This window comes from Oncorhynchus gorbuscha, linkage group LG03, assembly GCF_021184085.1.
Source record: "Oncorhynchus gorbuscha isolate QuinsamMale2020 ecotype Even-year linkage group LG03, OgorEven_v1.0, whole genome shotgun sequence".
NCBI lineage: Eukaryota > Metazoa > Chordata > Actinopteri > Salmoniformes > Salmonidae > Oncorhynchus > Oncorhynchus gorbuscha.
In genome coordinates, this window is record NC_060175.1 from 56,754,818 (window position 1) to 56,780,842 (window position 26,025).

Sequence of the window (26,025 nt, forward strand, 5' to 3'; positions counted from 1 at the left end):
AAAAGCCCAAGGTGAAAAGGAGCTCAAAGGAGCTTAATCTAACCCATACTGTGTGTTTGTGTTGCAGTCCCTTCCTGGGCTATCATAGCCATTGCTGTGGTGGCCGCCTTCCTCATCCTCACCTGCTGCTTTTGCATTATAAAGAAGTGCTGCTGCAAGAAGAAGAAGAACAAGAAGGGCAAGAAGGGAAAGGATGGCTTCAACATGAAGAACATGAAAGGGGATGAGGTATGGTGCTTCAGGCTCCGCTTATAAACTCAGCTGAGTTCACTAAGAACAGGCAACTCCCAAAGACATAACTTATATCACACTCAGGGTTCTTATTTCATTTGTCTAGTAAAAAGCAACAAGATACTTATTTTTTGATGATGAGAGTAGACAAACATGACCAGAAATGACTTTGGTATAGCTGACAGACAAACGCTATATGTACATAAAAGTATGTGGACACCACTTCAAATTTGTGGATTCGGCTCTTGCAGCCACACCCGCTGCTGACAGGTGTATAAAATCGAGCCCTCAACCATGCAATCTCCATAGACAAACATAGGATGTTTCAGTTCGACAAATTTCTGCCCTGCTACAGCTGACCCGGTCAACTGTGACTGCTGTTATTGTGAAGTGGGAACGTCTAGAAGAAACAACTGCTCAGCTGCGAAGTGGCTCACAAGCTCACAGAACAAGTCGCCGAGTGCTGAAGCGCGTAGCGCCTCTGTCCTTGGTTGCAACACTCACTGCCAAGTTCCAAACTGCCTCTGGAAGCAATGTCAGCACAATAACTGTTTGTCGGGATCTTCATAAAATGTGTTTCCATAGCAGCCGCACACAAGCCTAAGATCACCATGCGCAATGACAAGTGTCGGTTGGAGTGGTGTAAAGCTCGCCGCCATCGGACTCTGGAGCAGTGGAAACGCGTTCTCTGGAGTGATGAAGCATGGTTTGGCGGATGCCAGGAGAACACTACCTGCCCCAATGCTGGCTGTAAAGTTTGGTGGATGAGGAATAGTGTTCTGGGGCTGTTGTTCATGGTTCGGGCTAGGTTTGGACTCAGTTCCAGTGTAGAGAAATATTAACGCTATAGCATACAATGACGTTCTAGACGATTCTGTGCTTTCAACTTTGTGGCAACAGTTTGGGGAAGGCCCTTTCCTGTTTCAGAATGACAATGCCCTCATGTACAAATATTTTGTCTTGATCGGTGTGGAAGAACTTGACTGTCTGGCCCGCACAGAACCCTGACCTCAACCCCATCGAACACCTTTGGGATGAATTGGAACGCCGGCTGCGAGCCATGCCTAATTGCCCAACATCAATGCCTGACCTCACTAATGCTCTTGTGTTTGAATGGAAGCAAGTCCCCGCAGCAATGTTCCAACATCTAGTGGAAAGCCTTCCCAGAAGAGTGGAGAATGTTGTAGCAGCAAAGGGGGGACCAACTCCATATTAATGAGATGTTTGACGAGCAGGTGTCCACATATTCTTGATCGGGTAGTGTATCTCCCAAGAGTTATTAGCCTGCTAAACTACACACTACCTACCAGTAAAGCTTTCTGTTTGATTTACTATGTAACTGTTTCTTTTGTTGACGTTTCTGTCAATATCTATGTTGATTGGACCAACAACAAATGGTCATTAAGCATTCCTTGGTGTATCAGTAAAAACCTTTGACCTTTCATCAACAACACTTTACAACGTTTTTAGGGAGACATGTCGATAACCCCCTATCCTATCTGTTCTCTTGATATTGTCGTTGCCATCATTTTAAAATGTGTGCTGTAGGGGAGAGTGGGTTATGTTGAGCCATGTTTTACACTCAGCATTACTAGGGAAATGTAGTATTATTTCTATCAAATATATAGATATATTTCAGTATGTTGTGTATCCCGGGAAATAATCAGAATTCATGTAAACATAACAGTTTTGAAAGCATTCCTTGTTTTCCGTGTCAATGGGTGATGGTGCTGGTATGTCAAAGTTTAATTAATGGAATGCGGGTGTGGTATATTGTAAATTCTAAATATACATATAATCTCTGTCGAGGACATGGATGTTTTTCAATGTTTTTCAATGTGCCAATTCATAGGCAAGTTCTCTGCATTTGAGGATTCTAACCCCAATGAAACTGATCCGCGAGATTCTTAATATGTTTAGCATGCTCAGACTCTGATACTATATCATTGCCTCTCTTTTGCACAGGTACTGTACATGTTAGTTCTCTTTTTTGTTAATGTACCTCTTCGATGTACCTCTTCGAACACACAAATGTGTGTTCTCCTGCTACTGCTTGAATGGGTTTCTCAATAACCTTTAAGGGGGCTAATACATCTGCTTGTTTTACATTTGCATACACGGGACATGATGATGTCTGCTCTGACTGTAACCGCAAAAATTCTCTATCTTGAGTTCATATGCATGACACCTTGCAAAAATACTATGCATATAATGCATACAACTGGCAAAATGCAATCATCATTTGTATGGGGTATGGTGGTCATTGGCTCAACTTAGGCCTACCCCATGGCCATTGGCTCAACTTACCACAAGGCAAACATTTTGACTATTGCCCACACAGCTACAAGGATGCAATTTCATGCTAGAATTAGGACCTCATATTGTAGCTTATAGAGACCCCGACCAATGTACAAACCAATCTTAAAAACATCTACTTTGGTTTAGATACAAGAATCAAGAAAACGACAAAGTAATTACACTTTTTTTTTAACCCAAATTGATAACAATTTTTTCCATGTGGTTTCTTCCTTCCCAGACTCCATGGAATTATGATCTCTTCCTAAATATGTGGTCATGTGATTCATTTTGTGTGTGGTTTCCTAGAAACAAGGGGTGGCTCAACTAACCCTTTGGCTCAACTTACCTCACTCTTCCCCACTTCATTGTGACATACATTGAAAAATTACACACTTTGTTATGGGCAAGGGACTAGGTAATCAGTGGGTAATGGGTAGAGAAAGTAATTGAGCCGTGCCATACGTGGCATTCCAATAAGCGGATGACTGCTACAGAATCAAATTAAGACCCTACTTCTGTAGGGTAAGCTGTCCTCAATGCTTAAGGATAATGGATATGGTGCCTATGGACCCGAGGAGCCACATCTCAGACAGAGCAGAATAAACAGGGGGGAGGAAAAGGACTCCTGCTTAATTCCAGGCTGAATGTGTCTGATATCGTTGAGATGGCCCTAATGCACCAGTTAATTAAAACAATCAATTAATTGTCCCCACATTGTGAAAGATGGTCCTGGAAGTAGGACTTTTTCTTTACAAACAGACAATCAGTGTGTCATTTTTTTCATCATCCTAGTGTCGTAACTGTGTTTGTTTTCTGGTGTGTCGTAACTTCAAACCTCTTCCTCTCTCTTCCTCTCGCTCGGTGTCTTATGTGTGCACCATGTGTCTTGACTGTGATGGACCCCTGATTTACGGTAGGTGGATGGATCGCAGTGATGGTCTCTGGCCCATGGGCAGATGATGATTGTGATGATGATGATGATGGGGGGGGGGGGGTTCATGGAATGAAAGTCGTAGCTTCTTTGCTTTTCTAACATGTTTTGTAATGATGGCTTGAGAATGTAACTGAGAAAGCTATGGTCTGCTAAATAGACCCCAGAGAGAGAGAACTGAAAGGACTGAAATAACGCGTCGCTTATGATGACAAACTCAACCACCATATGGAAAGTTTTGAACATAGTTTAAACGCAACCCACGATTAACAATAATAATATACTGTATGCATGTGACAAAGGGCATTGTAGGCTGTTTGTGGACATGAGGACGACAGTAATAAATGAATGACCAATGAATCTTCAATCATAGTATGTTTCATCTGCACCCCAATTACTTTGTCACTCAATGAAGAGTGAGAACAAAAAATATTTAAAAAAACACAGTTTTGCAGATGAAACAGTCATGCAAACTTGAACATGTCAGAAAAAGGGTTACCATAACTGAAATCTAACTGAAATACTGTTTCTACATGATCCACATAGCCGGCTATGCCCTTATCTAATCCTGTAGCTACCATTTGGCTGTAATAATGGTGACCTGACTTGAGAGGAACATTCCTTGGTGACACATAAATCAAATAACAAGGAAGCAATTAAGATTATGCAGGCTCTGCTTTTGGGATTCTCTGTTAGTTATTTCCTTGGGATATTTTGGGAAAGACGTCAAGGTCAGGGTAAGCGTCTTTTTGAGAAGTAAAATACAGGGTAAACCAATTGTGTCACCAAAGGACATTTTGAATTCAAGCTAGCAAATATCATTCCTGAGTCCCCGGTGGCATTAGAGACAGGATGGTATATTCCACTTTGCCACCAGGTGAGGAGCAGGTAAGCGGGAGCAAAAAACAAGCAGGTCCCGGTGCTACGCAATGCAAGGCCTCCTGGAGGTCCACTTGTCTGTCTGTGGCATGCTGTCTGTGGTGGGTGGGCTGGGAGCGCCCTCCTTCTGGCTGCTACCACTTAACCCTGGCCCCTCACCTCTTGATCCCTGTGTCCTGTGTCCCACCACTGCAGAAACAGGACGACGACGATGACGAAGGTGAGACGGGGCTGACGGAGGAAGAGAAAGAGGAAGAGGAGAAAGAGGAGGAGAAGCTCGGCAAACTGCAGTACTCACTTGACTATGATTTCCAAGACAACAAGGTCAGTCAGTGGCCGACATGTTCCCCTTTTAATCGTCGCTGGCACTGCTCAGAAAAACCTGCATTAGACTGTTTTATCATATTACAATATTTGTAGCATTGTCAGTCTATCAGTAAGACTCCATCATGGTGGTGAATGAGTTAAAGCAAGTCACACTAGATGACTCGGCTTAGTTTCTCTGTTGATCTTGGAGAGTGACTTTGATACAGTGTCCATTCTGAGAACTAAAGTGTCTATAGAGTTGCCAATTAATTCAGGGCTGATTCTTATATAAGCTTAGCAAAAAAACTGCTGCTATGTAAAAACATCAGCAGAATTGCACAGCGACACTTTTGAGGAGTGACAGCTGGCAATTGTTGGAATTATGGTTGATTAAACTAAATATTCAAGAGAGTAGTGAATCGGGATCAGGGTTCTGGGAATGAGAGGGTATCTAGTATATTCAGCATTTTTGGGAATTAATGGCAAGAGTCAGTATGACAGTGAGTATGTCTGCTATGCAGGACGTTGGCACTGTGACATACGTCCAAGAGGAAAGAAAATGCTAAGTCATTCTGAAACAAGGAAGTCCCTAATGATTCACTGACACAGGATCAGGGCTTGAGATGAGAATGTACATTAAAGCAAGTCCTTTCTTTCTAACCGAATCAATCAACTAAAACATAATCAATGACACTTAATCACCGGCACCCCTTTTCTCAAACATGCAAAACTACTGTAACATTATATTCTGTGACTTTGTTATGACATTGCAGCAAATAAATTTGGCAGCTCTCGTGTGGGTAGCTTGTATCTAGTCTTGGTCATCTTAGAGAGCTGTGGTGATTATTGCCGGAGTTTTAGGATGTCAGCTTGCAGACCACAAGCTTATGTAACAAGACTGCAGCATTTCTCTGCAGCAGTGACAGGAAGTGTGCATTGGCACAAATTAATACATGAACGCATTTAGGTTTTTCACCTGACTTGACATTGTTGGCTTGTCTCAGCACATCGGCACACATAAATACATGAATACATGTTGAGATTGCCACCTGATACTGTTGGTTTGTCTCAGTGCTGTCTCTGACACCTGACCACTGTGCCCCTCCCCTCAAAGCTCACAGTGGGAATACTCCAAGCTGCAGATCTTATATCCATGGACAGCGGAGGCACCTCTGACCCGTACGTTAAGGTCTATGTCCTCCCAGACAAGAAGAAGAAGTTTGACACCAAGGTTCAAAAGAAAAACCTGAACCCTGTCTTCAATGAATCATTTGTTTTCAAGGTAAGTCCATAGCACAGTTTCTGTACCAGAACTGTACAGTAGTTAGTTGGAATGGAAAAGGCATCAATCATCCTGCCAAACTATAATGCTGATAAGATATTGTCAGGCTAGGACAGCGGAGTCTCAAACTAAATGTAATGTAACAGTTTTAGTGTTGTAAACATACATGGTATCCATTTACCAGAATTAAGACTGTGGTTGAAGCCTACATTTATTTTTCATTGTGAAGTCTTGCTGTGTTCACATGATATTGTAGAGCAGTGCTGGTCTGCCATGTCTGCCTGCCTGCTATGTACCCTCGAGCCTGTGTACAAACTTCAGCTTTCTGTACTACTTAATGAGGTCCACGGAGACTCCAAATGACTCTCAGGGTCAGTGCGAAAGCACTGTTTGCAATCTTACCACCACTGTCTATTCTCTTAGCATAACCGTCATGTAGAGACCTAGATACAAAAGATACAAATTGGTAATATTGGACCTAGGTTGACTAGAGACCATGAAGACAATATATGACATCCTATGCATGCCTTTAGAATCAGGGTTGGGGTTTATTTGGAATTTTGGGAATATAATTAAATGCAAACAATGAATATAAATTGAATTTGTATTGACCACACCCCACAGGAAGGAGAATTTGAGTTACATTTGATTTAAAGGAAGTACAATGAGTGTACAAATCACTAGAATCAAATCAAATTCTATTTGCCACATGCACCAAATACAACAGTGAAATGCTTACAAGCCCTTAACCAACAATGCAGTTAAGCAAATTAAGTGTTAAGTATTTACTAAAATGAATTGAAGTAATATAAAAAAATAAAAAATAAAAAATAATTAAATAGCAACAATAAAATAACAGTAACAAGGCTATATACAGGGGGTATCGGTAAATCAAATCAAATCAAATCAAATGTATTTGTCACATCCACATGGTTAGCAGATGTTAATGCGAGTGTAGCGAAATGCTTGTGCTTCTAGTTTCGACAATGCAGTAATAACCAACGAGTAATCTAACTAACAATTCCAAAACTACTACCTTATACACACAAGTGTAAAGTGATAAAGATTATGTACATAAAGATACAGTATATGAATGAGTGATGGTACAGAGCGGCATAGGCAAGATGCAGGAGATGGTATCGAGTACAGTATATACATATGAGATGAGTATGTAAACAAAGTGGCATAGTTTAAAGTGGCTAGTGATACATGTATTACATAAAGATGCAGTAGATGATATAGAGTACAGTATATACGTATACATATGAGATGAATAATGTAGGGTATGTAAACATTATATTAAGTAGCATTGCTTAAAGTGGCTAGTGATATATTTTACATCAATTCCCATCAATTTCCATTATTAAAGTGGCTGGAGTTGAGTCAGTGTGTTGGCAGCAGCCACTCAATGTTAGTGGTGGCTGTTTAACAGTCTGATGGCCTTGAGGTAGAAGCTGTTTTTCAGTCTCTCGGTCCCAGCTTTGATGCACCTGTACTGACCTCGCCTTCTGGATGATAGCGGGGTGAACAGGCAGTGGCTCGGGTGGTTGTTGTCCTTGATCTTTATGGCCTTCATGTGACATCGGGTGGTGTAGGTGTCCTGGAGGGCAGGTAGTTTGCCCCCGGTGATGCGTTGTGCAGACCTCACTACCCTCTGGAGAGCGTTGTGGGCGGAGCAATTGCCGTACCATGCGGTGATACAGCCCGACAGGATGCTCTCGATTGTGCATCTGTAGAAGTTTGTGAGTGCCTTTGGTGACAAAGCCAAATTTCTTCAGCCTCCTGAGGTTTAAGAGGCGCTGCTGCGCCTTCTTCATGATGCTGTCTGTGTGGGTGGACCAATTCAGTTTGTATGTGATGTGTACGCCGAGGAACTTAAAACTTACTACCCTCTCCACTACTGTCCCATCGATGTGGATAGAGGGGTGTTCCCAGGGTCTCGAGCTTGATGACAAGTTTGGAGGGTACTATGGTGTTAAATGCTGAGCTGTAGTCGATGAACATCATTCTCACATAGGTGTTCCTCTTGTCCAGATGGGTTAGGGCAGTGTGCAGTGTGGTTGAGATTGCATCGCCTGTGGACCTATTTGGGTGGTAAGCAAATTGGAGTGGGTCTAGGGTGTCAGGTAGGGTGGAGGTGATATGGTCCTTGACTAGTCTCTCAAAGCACTTCATGATGACGGAAGTGAGTGCTACGGGGCGGTAGTCGTTTAGTTCAGTTACCTTAGCTTTCTTGGGAACAGGAACAATGGTGGCCCTCTTGAAGCATGTGGGAACAGCGGACTGGGATAAGGATTGATTGAAGATGTCCGTAAACACACCAGCCAGCTGGTCTGCGCATGCTCTGAGGGCGCGGCTGGGGATGCCGTCTGGGTCTGCAGCCTTGCGAGGGTTAACACGTTTAAATGTTTTACTCACCTCGGCTGCAGTGAAGGAGAGTCCGCATGTTTTGGTTGCGGGCCGTGTCAGTGGCACTGTATTGTCCTCAAAGCGGGCAAAAACGTTATTTAGTCTGCCTGGGAGCAAGACATCCTGGTCCGTGACTGGGCTGGTTTTCTTTTTGTAATCCGTGATTGACTGTAGACCCTGCCATATACCTCTTGCATCTGAGCCGTTGAATTGCTTGTTTGATTGCCTTGCGGAGGGAATAGCTACACTGTTTGTATTCGGTCATGTTTCCAGTCACCTTGCCCTGATTAAAAGTAGTGGTTCGTGCTTTCAGTTTCACGCGAATGCTGCCATCAATCCACGGTTTCTGGTTTGGGAATTTTTTAATCGTTGCTATGGGAACGACATATTCAACCACGTTCTAATGAACTCGCTCACCGAATCAGCGTATTCGTCAATGTTGTTGTTTGACGCAATACGAAACATATCCCAGTCCACGTGATGGAAGCAGTCTTGGAGCGTGGAATCAGATTGGTCGGACCAGCGTTGAACAGACTTCAACGCGGGAGCTTCTTGTTTTAGCTTCTGTCTGTAGGCAGGGAGCAACAAAATGGAGTCATGGTCAGCTTTTCCGAAAGGTGGGCGGGGGAGAGCCTTATATGCATCGCGGAAGTTAGAATAGCAATGATCCAGGGTTTTACCAGCCCTGGTTGCGCAATCGATATGCTGATACAATTTAGGGAGTCTTGTTTTCAGAATAGCCTTGTTAAAATCCCCAGCTACAATGAATGCAGCCTCAGGATATGTGGATTCCAGTTTGCAAAGAGTCAAATAAAGTTTGTTCAGACTTGGGGGGGAATATATACGGCTGTGATTATAATCGAAGAGATTTCCCTTGGTAGATAATGCAGTCGACATTTGATTGTGAGGAATTCTAAATCAGGTGAAAAGAAGGACTTGCGAGTTCCTGTATGTTGTTGTGACCACACCACGTCTCGTTAACCATAAAGCATACGCCCCCAACCCTCTTCTTACCAGAAAGATGTTTGTTTCTGTCGGCGCGATGCGTGGAGAAACCAGCTGGATGCACCGACTCCGATAGTGTCTCTCGAGTGAGCCATGTTTCCGTGAAGCAAAGAACGTTACAGTCTCTGATGTCCCTCTGGAATGCTACCCTTGCTCAAATTTCATCATCCTTGTTGTCAAGAGACTGGACATTGGCGAGAAGTATGCTAGGGAGTGGTGCGCGATGTGCTCGTTTCCGGAGTCTGACCAGAAGAACGCTTAATTTCCCTCTTTTACGAAGTCGTTGTTTTGGGTCGCCGGCTCAGATCCAGATAGATAATAAATAATAAATAATAATAGATAATAAACAGAGAGTAGCAGTGGCGTAAAAATGGGGGGAGTTTCAATGCAAGTAGTCTGGGTAGCCATTTAATTAGCTTTTCAGGAGTCTTATGGCTTGGGGGTGGAAGCTGTTAAGAAGCCTTTTGGACATGGACTTGGCACTCCGGTACTGCTTTTCGTGATTTAGCAGAGAGAACAGTCTATGACTTGGCTGGCTGGAGTCTTTGGCAATTTTTAGGGCCTTCCATTTACACCGCCTGGTACAGAGGTCCTGGATGGCAGTGATGTACTGGGCTGTATGCACTACCCTCTATAGTTGGTTGTGGTCAGAGGCCAAGCAGTTGCCATACCAAGCGGTAATGCTCTCGATGGTGCAGCTGTAGAGATGTTTGAGGGTCTGAGGACCCATGCCAAAACTTTTCAGTCTCCAGATATGGGAGCATGCTCGTCCCTCCTTTTCCTGTAGTCCATGCACATCTCCTTTGTCTTGATGACGTTGAGGGAGAGGTTGTTATCCTGGCACCACACTGCCCGGTGTCTGTCCTCCTCCCTATAGGCTATCTCATGGTTGTCGGTGATCAGGCCTACCACTGTTGTGTTGTCGGCAAACTTAATTATGGTGTTGGAGTCGTGCTTGGCCATGCAGTCATGGGTGAAAAGGAAGTACAGGAGGAGATTGAGCATGAAACCCTGAGGTGCCCCCATGTTGAGGATCAGCATGGCAGATGTGTTGTTACCTACCCTTACCACCTGGGGGCGACCCGTCAGGATCCAGTTGCAGAGGGAGGTGTTTAGTCCCAGGGTCCTTGGCTTAGTGATGAGCATTGAGGGCACTATGGTGAATACCTTTATAGTCCATAATAGTTTGCAAGCCCTGCCACATCCGACGAGCGTCGGAGCCGGTGTAGTATGATTCAATCTTAGTTCTGTATTGACCCTTTGCCTGTTTGATGGTTCGTCGGAGGGCATAGCGGGATTTCTTATAAGCGTCTGGGTTAGGATCAAGCTCCTTGAAAGCGGCTCTACCCTTTAGCTCATTGCGGATGTTGCCTGTAATCTATGGCTTCTGGTTGGGTATGTACGTATGGTCATTGTGGGGACGACGTCGTCAATGCACTTATTGATGAAGCCAGTGGCTGATGTGGTATACTCCTGAATGCCATCGGAAGAATCCCAGAACATATTCCATTCTGTGCTATCAAAACAGTCCTGTAGCTTAGCATGTGCGTCATCTGACCACTTCTGTATTGAGCGAGTCACTGGTACTTGTTTTTACTTGTAAGCAGGAATCAGGAGGATGGAGTTATAGTTAGATTTGCCAAATGGAGGGCGAGGGAGAGCTTTGTTCACGTCTCTGTGTGTGGAGTAAAGGTGTTCTAGAGTATTTTTTTCCTCTGGTTGCACAGATTTAAGTTTCCCTGCATTAAAGTCCCCAGCCAGAGCGCCGCAATCTGGATGAGAATTTTCTTGTTTGCTTATGGCCTTATACAGCTGTTTGAGTACGGTCTTAGTGCCAGCATCGGTTTGTGGTGGTAAATAGACAGCTACGAAAAAAATATATGAAAACTCTCTTGGTATATAGTGTCGTCTACAGCTTATCTTGAGATATTCTACCTCAGACGAGCAAAACCTCGAGACTTCCTTAATATTAGATTTTGTGCACCAGTTGTTATTTACATATAGACACGGACGCCACCCCTTGTCTTTACCGGAGGCAGCTGTTCTATCATGCCGATGCATGGAAAACCCAGCCATGTCGTCTTATAGTCACAACTTGTTGAAATATAAGATACTACGGTCTCGTTGGTATGTCAGTCTTGATCGGAGCTCATCCATTTTATTATCCATGGATTGCACATTGGCTAATAGGACTGATGGTAGAGGCGGAAAATCCATTCGCTGTCAGATCCTTACAAGGCACCCCAACCTACGTCCCCGATATCTCCGTCTCTTTCTCCTGCGAATGACGGGGATTTGGGCCTTGTCCGGTATCCGAAGTAAATCCTTTGCATCCGACTCGTAAAAAAAATATTTGTTCACTATGAGGTGAGTAATTACTGTCCTGATATCCAGAAGCTTTTTTCTGTCGTAAGAGACGGTGGCAGTGACATTATGTACAAAATAAGTTACAAATAATGCAAAAAAACACGCACAATAGCACAATTGGATAGGAGCCTGTAAAACGGCAGCCATCTCCTCTGGTGCCATTAGTGATAGACATGACAGACTGAAAAGCTATGATCCCTTATTCATTTCACCTGTTAACGCCATTTCAATCAGTGTCGATGAAGATGAGCAGACAGGTTAAAGAAGAATTTTTAAGCCTTGGGCCAATGGAGACAGATTGTGTATGTGTGCCATTCAGAGGGGGAATGGGCAAGGCAAAATATTGAAGTGTCTTTGAACAGGGTATGGTAGTAGGTGCAAGGCGCACTAGCTTCAGTGTGTCAAGAACTGCAACGCTGCTGGGTTTTTCACGCTCATCAGTTTCCATTGTGTATTAAAAATAGTCCAACACCCAAAGGACAGCCAGCCAAATTGATACAACTGTGGGAAGTTGGCGTCAACATGGGCAAGCATCCCTGTGGAATGCTTTCGACACCTTGTAGTCCATGCCCAGAGGAATTGAGTCTGTTTTTGTCATGTTTTGTCTTATATTGTCTTGTCATTTTGCTTTTCCTTCTGTTTGTTTTCCCCCTGCTGGTCTTTTTAGGTTCGTTCCCTTTTTTTCTCTCTCCCTCCCTCTCTCTCTTCTCTCTATCGTTCCGTTCCTGCTCCCAGCTGTTCCTATTCCCCTAATCAATCATTTAGTCTTTCCACTCCTGTTCCCTATCTTTTCCCCTGATTAGAGTCCCTATTTCTCCCCTTGTTTTCCGTTTCTGTCCTGTCGGATCCTTGTATATTGTTCACCGTGCTGTGTCTTTGTATCGCCCTGTCGTATTGTGTTTCCCTCAGATGCTGCGTGGTGAGCAGGTGTCTGAGTCTGCTACGGTCAAGTGCCTTCCCGAGGCAACCTACAGTTTATGATCGAGTCTCCAGTCTGTTCTCGTCATTACGAGTGGAATTGTTTTTTATGCTTTATTTACCGCTCCGATTTGTCTAGGAGTATTGCATATTTCCTTTACTGGATTAAAGACTCTGTTTTCGCCAAGTCGCTTTTGGGTCCTCATTCACCTGCATAACAGAAGGATCCGACCAAAGAATGGACCCAGCGACTACAGACGCTCGTAACACGGCCGTCGAGATCCAAGGAGCCATGCTCGGCAGACACGAGCAGGAATTGTCTGCTGCTCGTCATGCCGTGGAGAACCTGGCCGCTCAGGTTTCCGACCTCTCTGGACAGTTCCAGAGTCTTCGTCTCGTGCCACCTGTTACTTCCTGGTCTGCCGAGCCTCCGGAACCTAGGGTTAATAACCCACCTTGTTACTCCGGGCAGCCCACGGAGTGCCGCTCCTTTCTCACCCAGTGTGATATTGTGTTCTCTCTCCAACCCAACACATACTCTAGAGAGAGAGCTTGGGTTGCTTACGTCATATCACTCCTTACTGGCCGGGCTCGAGAGTGGGGCACAGCTATCTGGGAGGCAAGGGCTGATTGTTCTAACAATTACCAGAACTTTAAAGAGGAGATGATTCGGGTTTTTGACCGTTCAGTTTTTGGTAGGGAGGCTTCTAGGGCCCTGGCTTCCCTATGCCAAGGTGATCGATCCATAACGGATTACTCTATAGAGTTTCGCACTCTTGCTGCCTCTAGTGACTGGAACGAGCCGGCGCTGCTCGCTCGTTTTCTGGAGGGACTCCACGCAGTGGTTAAAGATGAGATTCTCTCCCGGGAGGTTCCTTCCAGTGTGGACTCTTTGATTGCTCTCGCCATCCGCATAGAACGACGGGTAGATCTTCGTCACCAAGCTCGTGGAAGAGAGCTCGCGTCAACGGTGTTTCCCTGCTCCGCATCGCAACCATCTCCCTCCTCTGGCTCAGAGACTGAGCCCATGCAGCTGGGAGGTATTCGCATCTCGACTAAGGAGAGGGAACGGAGGATCACCAACCGCCTGTGCCTCTATTGCGGACTTGCTGGACATTTTGTCAATTCATGTCCAGTAAAGCCAGAGCTCATCAGTAAGCGGAGGGCTACTGGTGAGCGCTACTACTCAGGTCTCTCCATCTAGATCCTGTACTACTTTGTCGGTCCATCTACGCTGGACCGGTTCGGGTGCTACATGCAGTGCCTTGATAGACTCTGGGGCTGAGGGTTGTTTCATGGACGAAGCATGGGCTCGGAAACATGACATTCCTTTCAGACAGTTAGACAAGCCTACGCCCATGTTCGCCTTAGATGGTAGTCATCTTCCCAGTATCAGATTTGAGACACTACCTTTAACCCTCACAGTATCTGGTAACCACAGTGAGACTATTTCTTTTTTGATTTTTCGTTCACCTTTTACACCTGTTGTTTTGGGTCATCCCTGGCTAGTATGTCATAATCCTTCTATTAATTGGTCTAGTAATTCTATCCTATCCTGGAACGTTTCTTGTCATGTGAAGTGTTTAATGTCTGCCATCCCTCCCGTTTCTTCTGTCCCCACTTCTCAGGAGGAACCTGGCGATTTGACAGGAGTGCCGGAGGAATATCATGATCTGCGCACGGTCTCCCTTCCTCCTCACCGGTCGTATGATTGTAGTATTGATCTCCTTCCGGGGACCACTCCTCCTCGGGGTAGACTATACTCTCTGTCGGCTCCCGAACGTAAGGCTCTCGAGGATTATTTGTCTGTGTCTCTTGACGCTGGTACCATAGTGCCTTCTTCCTCTCCGGCCGGGGCGGGGTTTTTTTTGTTAAGAAAAAGGACGGTACTCTGCGCCCCTGCGTGGATTATCGAGGGCTGAATGACATAACGGTTAAGAATCGTTATCCGCTTCCCCTTATGTCATCAGCCTTCGAGATTCTGCAGGGAGCCAGGTGCTTTACTAAGTTGGACCTTCGTAACGCTTACCATCTCGTGCGCATCAGAGAGGGGGACGAGTGGAAAACGGCGTTTAACACTCCGTTAGGGCATTTTGAGTACCGGGTTCTGCCGTTTGGTCTCGCCAATGCGCCAGCTGTTTTTCAGGCATTAGTTAATGATGTTCTGAGAGACATGCTGAACATCTTTGTTTTTGTCTACCTTGACGATATCCTGATTTTTTCACCGTCACTCGAGATTCATGTTCAGCACGTTCGACGTGTTCTCCAGCGCCTTTTAGAGAATTGTCTCTACGTGAAGGCTGAGAAGTGCTCTTTTCATGTCTCCTCCGTTACTTTTCTCGGTTCCGTTATTTCCGCTGAAGGCATTCAGATGGATTCCGCTAAGATCCAAGCTGTCAGTGATTGGCCCGTTCCAAGGTCACGTGTCGAGTTGCAGCGCTTTCTAGGTTTCGCTAATTTCTATCGGCGTTTCATTCGTAATTTCGGTCAAGTTGCTGCCCCTCTCACAGCTCTTACTTCTGTCAAGACGTGTTTTAAGTGGTCCGGTTCCGCCCAGGGAGCTTTTGATCTTCTAAAAGAACGTTTTACGTCCGCTCCTATCCTCGTTACTCCTGACGTCACTAGACAATTCATTGTCGAGGTTGACGCTTCAGAGGTAGGCGTGGGAGCCATTCTATCCCAGCGCTTCCTGTCTGACGATAAGGTTCATCCTTGCGCTTATTTTTCTCATCGCCTGTCGCCATCTGAACGCAACTATGATGTGGGTAACCGTGAATTGCTCGCCATCCGCTTAGCCCTAGGCGAATGGCGACAGTGGTTGGAGGGGGCGACCGTTCCCTTTGTCGTTTGGACAGACCATAAGAACCTTGAGTACATCCGTTCTGCCAAACGACTTAATGCTCGTCAAGCTCGTTGGGCGTTGTTTTTAGCTCGTTTCGAGTTTGTGATTTCTTACCGTCCGGGTAGCAAGAACACCAAGCCTGATGCCTTATCCCGTCTTTTTAGTTCTTCTGTGGCTTCTACTGATCCCGAGGGGATTCTTCCTTATGGGCGTGTTGTCGGGTTGACAGTCTGGGGAATTGAAAGACAGGTTAAGCAAGCACTCACGCACACTGCGTCGCCGCGCGCTTGTCCTAGTAACCTTCTTTTCGTTCCTGTTTCTACTCGTCTGGCTGTTCTTCAGTGGGCTCACTCTGCCAAGTTAGCTGGTCATCCCGGCGTTCGAGGCACTCTTGCTTCTATTCGCCAGCGCTTTTGGTGGCCGACTCAGGAGCGTGACACGCGCCGTTTCGTGGCTGCTTGTTCGGACTGCGCGCAGACTAAGTCAGGTAACTCTCCTCCTGCCGGTCGTCTCAGACCGCTTCCCATTCCTTCTCGACCATGGTCTCACATCGCCCTAGACTTCATTACCGGTCTGCCTTTGTCTGCGGGGAAGACTGTGATTCTTACGGTTGTCGATAGGTTCTCTAAGGCGGCACATTTCATTACCCTCGCTAAACTTCCTTCCGCTAAGGAGACGGCACAAATCATCATCGAGAATGTGTTCAGAATTCATGGCCTCCCGTTAGACGCCGTTTCAGACAGAGGCCCGCAATTCACGTCACAGTTTTGGAGTGAGTTCTGTCGTTTGATTGGTGCGTCCGTCAGTCTCTCTTCCGGGTTTCATCCCCAGTCTAACGGTCAAGCAGAGAGGGCCAATCAGACGATTGGTCGCATACTACGCAGCCTTTCTTTCAGAAACCCTGCGTCTTGGGCAGAACAGCTCCCCTGGGCAGAATACGCTCACAACTCGCTTCCTTCGTCTGCTACCGGGTTATCTCCGTTTCAGAGTAGTCTGGGTTACCAGCCTCCTCTGTTCTCATCCCAGCTTGCCGAGTCCAGCGTTCCCTCCGCTCAAGCGTTTGTCCAACGTTGTGAGCGCACCTGGAGGAGGGTGAGGTCTGCACTTTGCCGTTACAGGGCACAGACTGTGAGAGCCGCCAATAAACGTAGGATTAAGAGTCCAAGGTATTGTTGCGGCCAGAGAGTGTGGCTTTCCACTCGCAACCTTCCTCTTACGACAGCTTCTCGTAAGTTGACTCCGCGGTTCATTGGTCCGTTCCGTGTCTCCCAGGTCGTCAATCCTGTCGCTGTGCGACTGCTTCTTCCGCGACATCTTCGTCGCGTCCATCCTGTCTTCCATGTCTCCTGTGTCAAGCCCTTTCTTCGCACCCCCGTTCGTCTTCCCTCCCCCCTCCCGTCCTTGTCGAGAGCGCACCTATTTACAAGGTACGTAGGATCATGGACATGCGTTCTCGGGGACGGGGTCACCAATACTTAGTGGATTGGGAGGGTTACGGTCCTGAGGAGAGGAGTTGGGTTCCGTCTCGGGACGTGCTGGACCGTTCACTGATTGATGATTTCCTCCGTTGCCGCCAGGATTCCTCCTCGAGTGCGCCAGGAGGCGCTCGGTGAGTGGGGGGGTACTGTCATGTTTTGTCTTATATTGTCTTGTCATTTTGCTTTTCCTTCTGTTCGTTTTCCCCCTGCTGGTCTTTTTAGGTTCGTTCCCTTTTTTCTCTCTCCCTCCCTCTCTCTCTTCTCTCTATCGTTCCGTTCCTGCTCCCAGCTGTTCCTATTCCCCTAATCAATCATTTAGTCTTTCCACTCCTGTTCCCTATCTTTTCCCCTGATTAGAGTCCCTATTTCTCCCCTTGTTTTCCGTTTCTGTCCTGTCGGATCCTTGTATATTGTTCACCGTGCTGTGTCTTTGTATCGCCCTGTCGTGTCGTGTTTCCCTCAGATGCTGCGTGGTGAGCAGGTGTCTGAGTCTGCTACGGTCAAGTGCCTTCCCGAGGCAACCTACAGTTTATGATCGAGTCTCCAGTCTGTTCTCGTCATTACGAGTGGAATTGTTTTTTATGCTTTATTTACCGCTCCGATTTGTCTAGGAGTATTGCATATTTCCTTTACTGGATTAAAGACTCTGTTTTCGCCAAGTCGCTTTTGGGTCCTCATTCACCTGCATAACAGTTTTAAGGGCAAAATGGGGTGCAACTCAATATTAGGAAGGAGTTCGTAATGTTTTGTACACTGAGTGTATAATTTAATTTAAAGCAGTTCAAACCAATTGAACTGAGACGTGAAAGATGAATGCCTCATTCTCAGGATTTCACTGGCAGTATTTCATGTGATTCATTTATGTCTGTCTCTCATTTTAGAGCCCCTGATAGGTGAAAAAGTGCCACTGACCCTCCCAGGCGCAACTGTTATTCTTTTGTTTTGAGGAAATTATCATCCAGCATCGTGGTAGAAAAATATCCTAGTAGATACTCCGCATGGGCAATGATGTTTGAAGTATCGTCTTTGTTGTTGTAATATTGCAAACGGACGTGGCGGTTTCACCGCTACGGATTCCAGCTTTAAAGAGCGAATGATTCCACATGTATTTAGTCTGTTGCTCATTAAACACTGTTTTGGATGAGGCTGACTTTATGAACAAAACGATCCTATTTACACTTTATGTCAATTTGGACACTCGAATAAATGTTTCTGACTTATATTGATGACACTCAGGCCGTTTTCTATCAGAGAAGTTGTTTATTGCCTTCAGTTGGGCTTTACGGTCAACCCTGTTACGAGAACTGAATTCTCGTTTTAACATGGTAGTAGTTTTTTCTCTCTCTAAAGAAACACTGAACGTCTAATAGTAAAATCATAGGGTAAAAGCAGGTGTGCTGGTTCTACTCTTTTTAGTCCTTTTCTAATGTTTTGTGATGGAAAAATGAGCGGGTCGAGCATAACGCGTCAAACCTGTTACCCATAGATAGGCAGGCTAGAAATGTTTTAACAATCAATAAATACAAATATAAGCTTGCATCCAATTGCCCCTCCCCGTTTTGCACACAACAAGCTCCCATTCCCCGTCACAAGGGGATTTATGGCCTATTTAACACTGTTACAGTCAACCCTGTCACAGTCAACCCTGTCACAGTCAACCCTGTCACAGTCAACCCTGTCACAGTCAACCCCGTTACTTTATTTGTCACTTACTATTCTCTTACTGTAGCATTTTTGTATTAAGTTGAATCTGTGCTCTTTATGCTCTTTATGACAGAATGTTAAATTAAATTAAATGTTTTTGGGGACCAAATTACACTTCTCAAAAGGCACCAAATTGGTGAAATGACCCAGATGTTAGATTGTTCCCTTCTATACTGCAGTGTTTGATGCATTAGCATTCTGGGAAATGCATATATTTTTTTCTGCTATTCAAAGACATTAAGGGAATTATGAATCATTATAGACAACCCACAACATGATCTTAGAATATTTCCAGACCACTGTTTATTTTAAATTGTTTTAGGAGATTTTAAACCTTATGCTATATGGTATTGGGAACCAGACATGATGTCAAAATAAGCATTTCTATGGCTATGTGTAGAATAAATATGCCACATGAGTTTAATTGAATAAAGCTCTACTTCCTTTACTTCGATTTCAATTCAAATGCTGTGTGGTGTGGCCAATTGTAATTGAATTCAAATTGAATAATTTAATTGGAATGAAAGAGCAATTCACAACTCAAATAAGAATTGACCTCAATAACCTCTTTAGAATGTATTTTTATTTATATGTGTCATTGAGCCAATTTACCACAGGAAAGGGAATGTCTAAACATGCTATAATGTATTATACTCCTGGTCTGCAAGGGCTGGATAGAATCGACAGATCCCATATGGTATACTATAATTATGCTTTAATGCTTTAGAGCTGAATAAATGATCTCTCCTTAGATGTTTTCCAAGTAAAAACAAAGCTACACATTATAATCCAGCCTAACCCATTTTCTGCCTGTCCTATTCTGTGTTGTACAACTCTGTGTATGTTGGCTGCCATTGTTCTGTATTACTAATGTATCGGCAATCAATGTCTTGCCAGCAGCCCATGGCACCAAATAATATATGTTTATGTTTACTTAAAAATTTAATCATAATAATAATGTTTTATTGACAGCACATACTGTGAGTGTGGACACAGTGAGACATAAAGTGTGGACATTTACAAAGAGGGACATGTGGTTTTACATTCAGACTTAATAATTAAGCTGTGTTGTTGTTGTTGTGTTGTGGTGGTGTTGTCGTTGATGTGTTCCTTCATCAGTTACCGTATGATGAGCTCGGTGGGAAAACCCTGGTGATGTCAGTCTTTGACTACGACCGATTCTCCAAGCATGACATCATTGGAGAGGTGAAGATCCCGATGAACACCATTGACCTGGGACAGCCCATCGAAGAATGGAAGGATTTGGAGAGTGCAGACAAAGAGGAGGTATGAGCTGAAAAGAAACAATCAATTCACGCTATTTATAATTTATGAGTTGATTTATCTTTTAATTGATTGAACTAAGGTAATCGTTGGACGGGAGTTGTTGCCCCATCAGAAGTAACAACAGCCAAGCTCGGACAATTGTTTCATATCTTTTTGTCTGTCTTTCCCTCTCTGTGTCGTTGTTCTCTCTGTGCTTGCCCTCTCTCTGTCCTTAATCTCCATGCAGCCTGAGAAGCTGGGAGACATCTGTATCTCTCTCCGTTACGTGCCCACCGCTGGCAAACTCACTGTCTGTATCCTGGAGGCAAAGAACCTCAAGAAGATGGACGTGGGTGGACTGTCTGGTACGTTAAGACTTCCACTGGACGTACAGTTTACTCTTGAGATTCTTAAAGGGTTCTTGAGAGGTTCTTTGCAGTGAGTGATGGTTCTCTGTAGAACCATGTCTTCTCAAAGAACCTTTCTCTGTGTCGAACCCTTCCCTTCCAAATTGATCTTTACAATGTTGAAGCTGTCCTTCGCTAGATGGTTCTGGGTAATTATGAATTCCTGTTCTTTATGTTGCATTATTTCGCTTACTGTGTGGTACCTATTATTTTGTTGTTTTATTCTACCTGTATTGTGTCTGTGTGTTTATGTTCATGGGTTCTGTTGAGGTGGCTAGTCCGATACCGTCAGTGAGAAGGGTCTGCAAGTATATTCGAGTTTATATTTTTGGACTAACTTCATCATTTGACATGGTTGAGTCAGGTTGATACAACTCCCAGGTGAGAGTAACTCAGCATGATCAACCCCATACTACAACACGGTAGCATAACAATGTTTAAAAACAGATCATCATCATGCATATCATATATTAATTACCTGTAGATAACTGTTACAGAGGTGAAATGTTTATTATTCGAAACCGTCTCATGATAGAACTGATTCTTTATAGAACCTTTAATAGGCGGTTCTACATAGCACCTTCAAGAAAGTAGTCTACAAAGCCCCAAAAAGGGTCACCATTCAAATAACCCTATTTTGTTACTATTTGGGGAACAAAAATGTCTAGTGTGTCTGCTGTTAAAAACAAGCTTGTGGGTGGACTGTCTGGTAGGGCAAACCACTGGACATAACAATAGATCATTTCCAATCGAGCAGGCATGCCAATCTGCCATTAATTAAACATCTCAGTGATGCAGGGCCTCTGATTTATTTGCAGACATTGCATTACTGTGTGTTACATTAATGAGCTCTCTGAGTTATTTTTCTAATTAGCAAGCAACTCATATCACCTCACAATTTTGCTCTACCGAAGCAATGCAATGAAACATGAAATGAGTGATTAAATATCTGTTGGTCTTTCTTTGCAGATCCCTACGTGAAGATCGCGTTGCTGCAGGGCGGCAAGAAACTGAAGAAGAAGAAGACCACGGTGAAGAAGAACACTCTGAATCCGTACTACAACGAGTCCTTCAGCTTTGAGATCCCAATGGACATGATGCAGGTATAGAACGCTTTACATATTTGACGAGCAAAGGATTTATATTTTTTCATACAGTTTGTTGAAGTGGTGTTATTTTTTTTACCGTAGGCCTACAACCAAGATTTGCAATCTTAAGCCCTATTTTAAGACCTAGTGGTTTAATACCTACTGTATGAGGCTTGCATATGAATGGTTACTTGATTAAGTGAGTGCACAATCTACTATAAACAAAAACAAATATCTTTCCTCTTTTTTTCTCTCTCTTTCCTCAGAAAATCTTGGTGGTGGTGACAGTGTTTGATTATGACAAGATTGGCAAGAATGACGCCATTGGGAAGATATTTGTGGGAAGCAAGGCGACGGGCCCTGGTCTGAAGCATTGGTCTGACATGCTCTCTAACCCCAGGCGTCCCATTGCCCAGTGGCATCCACTACAACAGGAGGAGGATATAGATGCGGCGCTGGCAGGTTTAAATGCAAAAAAGTAACTTAATTTGGCCAATTTGATTACCAACTAACCCAACTCAGAAACCCTCCCTCCCCAACCCTCCTACACTGCATGAAACTCATGACTTGCACATGATTCTGTCATGTCTACTTGAAACACTGAACAAAAAAAAGAAACATCTAGAATATCAGCTTATTCATAGTTCCATTGAAGAACATAAACAACACTTTTTCAACATCATAGCATTTCACATATTTAGTGTATTGTGAGAAGAGGGAGATTGATTGATAAATGGATCTGTGTTTCATTTCAGCATGCTTTTTAGCACCAGATGCTTAGATGCTGATAATGAATGCTTAGAGAATGGCTTAATGAAAGGGATGATTATAGCTTTTTCATTTAGTTGATCGAACATTATGCATGCTTTACTTATGCTCTCACTGCTCTGCATAAACCATGCCAAACCAATTCCTAATAGCATATATCTTGTTCTCAAACCATAAGTGTGCCATATCTTGCAGTAGAATGAGTATTGAGAAATGTCTCATACTGAACCGTTTGAAATCTTCTTATGTAAAGGGTTTAGGTGAGATGGTATAAAGTTAATACAATGGCAGCAATTCATTGCAGAATGTCTTTTTAACAGAACTTCACAATGCAATGTTTTTTTGTTATTCCAATTTTATTATTATTATTATTATTATTATTATTATTATTATTATTATTATTATTATTATATGTATTCCCATACATATGAGAGAGCCATATTGTGGCAAAAAATTTGACTTTGCAGTTAATGATTATTAATCAAACATAATTTCTATGCAGTTATGGCTTTCAGAGTGATACACAGTCTGGGAGGAGTTCATGGGTGCCTTTTTTGATTAAACAGTTTGGTGAAGTACACTAGGCTCTCAACTTAATGTGCACTGAGGTAAACTGTATACCTGGCAAAAGTCATAATGACACAGTCCAAGGAAACTGCCAATGTGTTGCAGACCTTTTTTTGACCACTTGGATGTAAATGTGTTTACTTATCCATGGCCAAGGTAAAAATGAAGAATTAATTTATCTCTGTCGTTGAAAACACATTTGACCCTTTACTAATTTAAGTCAAAGACACAAATTGTTGAGGATTTATGTTCAAGAAAATAAAGAAAAAACGATGAATCATATTCCACTAAAACAACATTACACCCTGTACACTGTTGTGAATTCATTTTTGGCATTAGTACTATCAAGATGAAAGGGGCATATGTTATAAAATGGGACCATCTGCTTGTTACAGCCGCTGCCTGTGAATTGTAAATCACGGTGCATCTCTGAAATGACTGATACAAACATACTGGAGGGGATGTTTTCTCAGTTGAAATGGGTGTTTGCATGAAGGCCCGATGTCCATTTCTCTCCGCTGAGGATGACTCTAGCGGCGTGGGTATTCATTCCATTTTTTGGATGCTCAATTTGTAATGATGAAAAAGTACTCATCAAGCAACCGGTACATACAAATGCAGCTTTTGCATGAAACAAACGAGAGTAAAGTAAGCATGATTTATGCCTTGTGCAAATCTTCATGTCAATTGGCCTTTGGCTTTTGCACCACACACTCATCAGCAACCTGCTTTAGTATGTAACCCCTACTGTTTGATGCCAAACTACTGAAACATTGTGTATTGTCTGCTGTTTATTCAAACCTGTTTTTCCCAAGGGCGTTGTTCGTTCAGACATCCTATGATTTTGATGTCCAAGAGGCCACTGTATATAAGCTGATCAAACTGAAAGGAGGGTGAACGTTAGGATGCTAATCATTGTAGTTTTGCCCCCCCCCTCTCTCTCTTCCTTCTGTAAACATTATGCATTGAGCAAATGTGTTAATACAGCATGCATCTTATACAATGTTGTAAATATCAGCATGTTTTAAAGAGGAATCATAACTATATTGTGTTTGTGTGTTTGTGTCCAATGTCATTTTGATAATAAAACGGAGAGAAAATATGCATTGACTGCACATTTGATGTATTTTCCCTAAAGGCTATGGGACTCAACGTATGTCTGCATAGTATATGGGTTTTAGAGGCTATTTTCTTGCCTGGAATTCAAGTGTTGATTTTTACTGTGTGGGTATTCATTTAGCAGACCAACAATGTTGCATGCTTGTTTTTAGTATGTGTTAATTGTATAATCCTTTCAATCTGTCTACTGTGGTCAACCCTAAATATTTTACTATATACTACAAGTACAAATGCAATATTACTAACATGTCCTGCATTCACTTGTATGTGTGCATGGTCTTTGATGGCCATGATTCATTGTGTATTTATTGCAAAAGGACAACATTCACTAGCTCTCTTGCTTTGTAATTATATGTACCATAAGTGTTTCCTTCATGTATCCTGCCAGAGGTTGTAGTAACTGCCTTATCAAACATCATTTGTATCTGTTGTGTTGGGTTGGCCAGTATTGGCCCATTACTAAGTCAGATGACGGTACTACACAAATGTAAGTCCAAGTACTAGACCTTCCTTAGACTGTTTAGTGACAGGTTCATAACTCACCGCATAGAAGTCAAAAGCATGGACTTGTAGCCCTCTTTCAATAGCTCTTATATATTTGTACCCTGAGTAGACCTCTGCTTGTTGTCATTCAATGCTTAGTATAACAGTTAAATGTGTCTTTTTTTAGTATGTTGATCAAAATAAGAAGAAAAGCCATACAACTTGAGCACTGAAACATTAGAGCTCATCTGTGAGGTTAGTAACCAAGCCTAAAACACCTCTTAGGTCTCTATACTCTGAGCAAAGGTATATTGCTACTCATATAAAAAAACTTATAGAGATATTAACAGAGTAGCTGGTTCAGACTTTATCACTTTCCTATGACAGAATAGCTTAAAAATGATCTACCGAATAAGTATATTTATATAGGAATTATATTAGATTTGTTCCTCTATATCATCACCTGTGCCAGCTCTGTTGGATTTACACCTCACATTATATAATATGTGTTTTGCTTATATATATGTACTTAACATGATAATAGTGGTTATGTTTACCGACATTATGGGCATGACTTTGAGTTAATATTGTAAGATATACATGCCTCGGCATGTATTAAATCCAATGACTGCTTGGCTTTTTGGGATGATCAGATACATACCTATGTTCGGAAAAAGTTGAAATGAACCTTCAGTCAGTCGTATAATTTGCACATGGAATGCAAAACAATGTTTTATGTTAGCATAAAGAGCCAATAGCAGAAAAATAGTGAAATGTTACTCGATTGAAAAATTACGTACATTTCTCCATGCTCTTAATACACCGATTGCAAGTATACATCTGATTTATTTAACCCATAAAACCCATACAGTATAACCTCCGTTCCAGTTATGCAGTTATTACTCAAATGATGAGTTTAATTGTGGTGATGAAAGAATACTGTTACTCCCTCACATGTTTTCCGGATGCCTCCTATTGAGTATGCTTGGGTTGATTATGATTGTTTTATAGACCATTATTCTGTCCATTTTTAAAAGTTGTATTTGCAATAGGACCAATAGCGCCTGTGTTCTTCTAACATTTTCTCAGTGAACAACAGAAACTGAGTGGGTTTTTTCAAATTACTGCAATGCAGGCAACAAAATCCCTGTCTTCCTGGGTCTATGGAACTCTTTCGAGTATGGGGCGGACCCAAACAGTGCAGAGCTACATTCGCAATGCAATACTGCCAACCTTGCTGCTTAAAAAAATAAATAAATAGGGTTCCTCTTTATGCATAGCGTTTTGATCCTCCATGGCCACCATACTTCACGACTTCCAAAGAACTGTTCCCCTCTGCCTCTCCTCCTCACTCCCTCCTCTCCTTCTATACTATTCAACAACATGGACAAGGGAAATGCTTGAACGTGATTGTTTTTTTTGTCTCGTTGTAGAGGTGTGCGTATGTGTGTGCGTGTGTCAGTAGTTGTGCCTTTTGTGGATTGCATGATTTATTTCCCTACCAACAAACATGTTGTTGTCCAGCAAAAAGACTACATATCCTCCAGCTCTTGTATCAATATATCAGTCAATGTGATATTATTAAGAACCTCAAGGGAACCAAAACATGGAATGTCTCCACAGACGTATCTATATGTTATCATAGGAAATAAAGGTCTTTTAAGTATGCTCGTCTTG

The 26,025-nt window shown here is 43.2% G+C and overlaps 1 protein-coding gene across 4 annotated transcripts in view; it reads left to right on the forward strand.

The window, feature by feature from the left end:
* The window catches only part of LOC124031610 (synaptotagmin-2-like), an 84,916-nt gene extending 58,902 nt beyond the window's left edge, over positions 1-26,014 (forward strand). For 3 of the 4 annotated variants that reach the window (XM_046343070.1, XM_046343071.1, XM_046343073.1), the window contains 7 exons: positions 68-228; positions 4,535-4,663; positions 5,760-5,927; positions 19,770-19,937; positions 20,164-20,281; positions 21,293-21,426; positions 21,678-26,014. In XM_046343070.1, coding sequence (XP_046199026.1) covers positions 68-228; positions 4,535-4,663; positions 5,760-5,927; positions 19,770-19,937; positions 20,164-20,281; positions 21,293-21,426; positions 21,678-21,893 — 1,094 coding nt within the window. In that variant the 3' untranslated portion in view covers positions 21,894-26,014. The remainder of the gene's footprint in view (positions 1-67; positions 229-4,534; positions 4,664-5,759; positions 5,928-19,769; positions 19,938-20,163; positions 20,282-21,292; positions 21,427-21,677) is intronic. The other variant, XM_046343074.1, reaches the window with a different exon arrangement.
* The last annotated feature ends 11 nt before the right edge of the window (positions 26,015-26,025 follow it).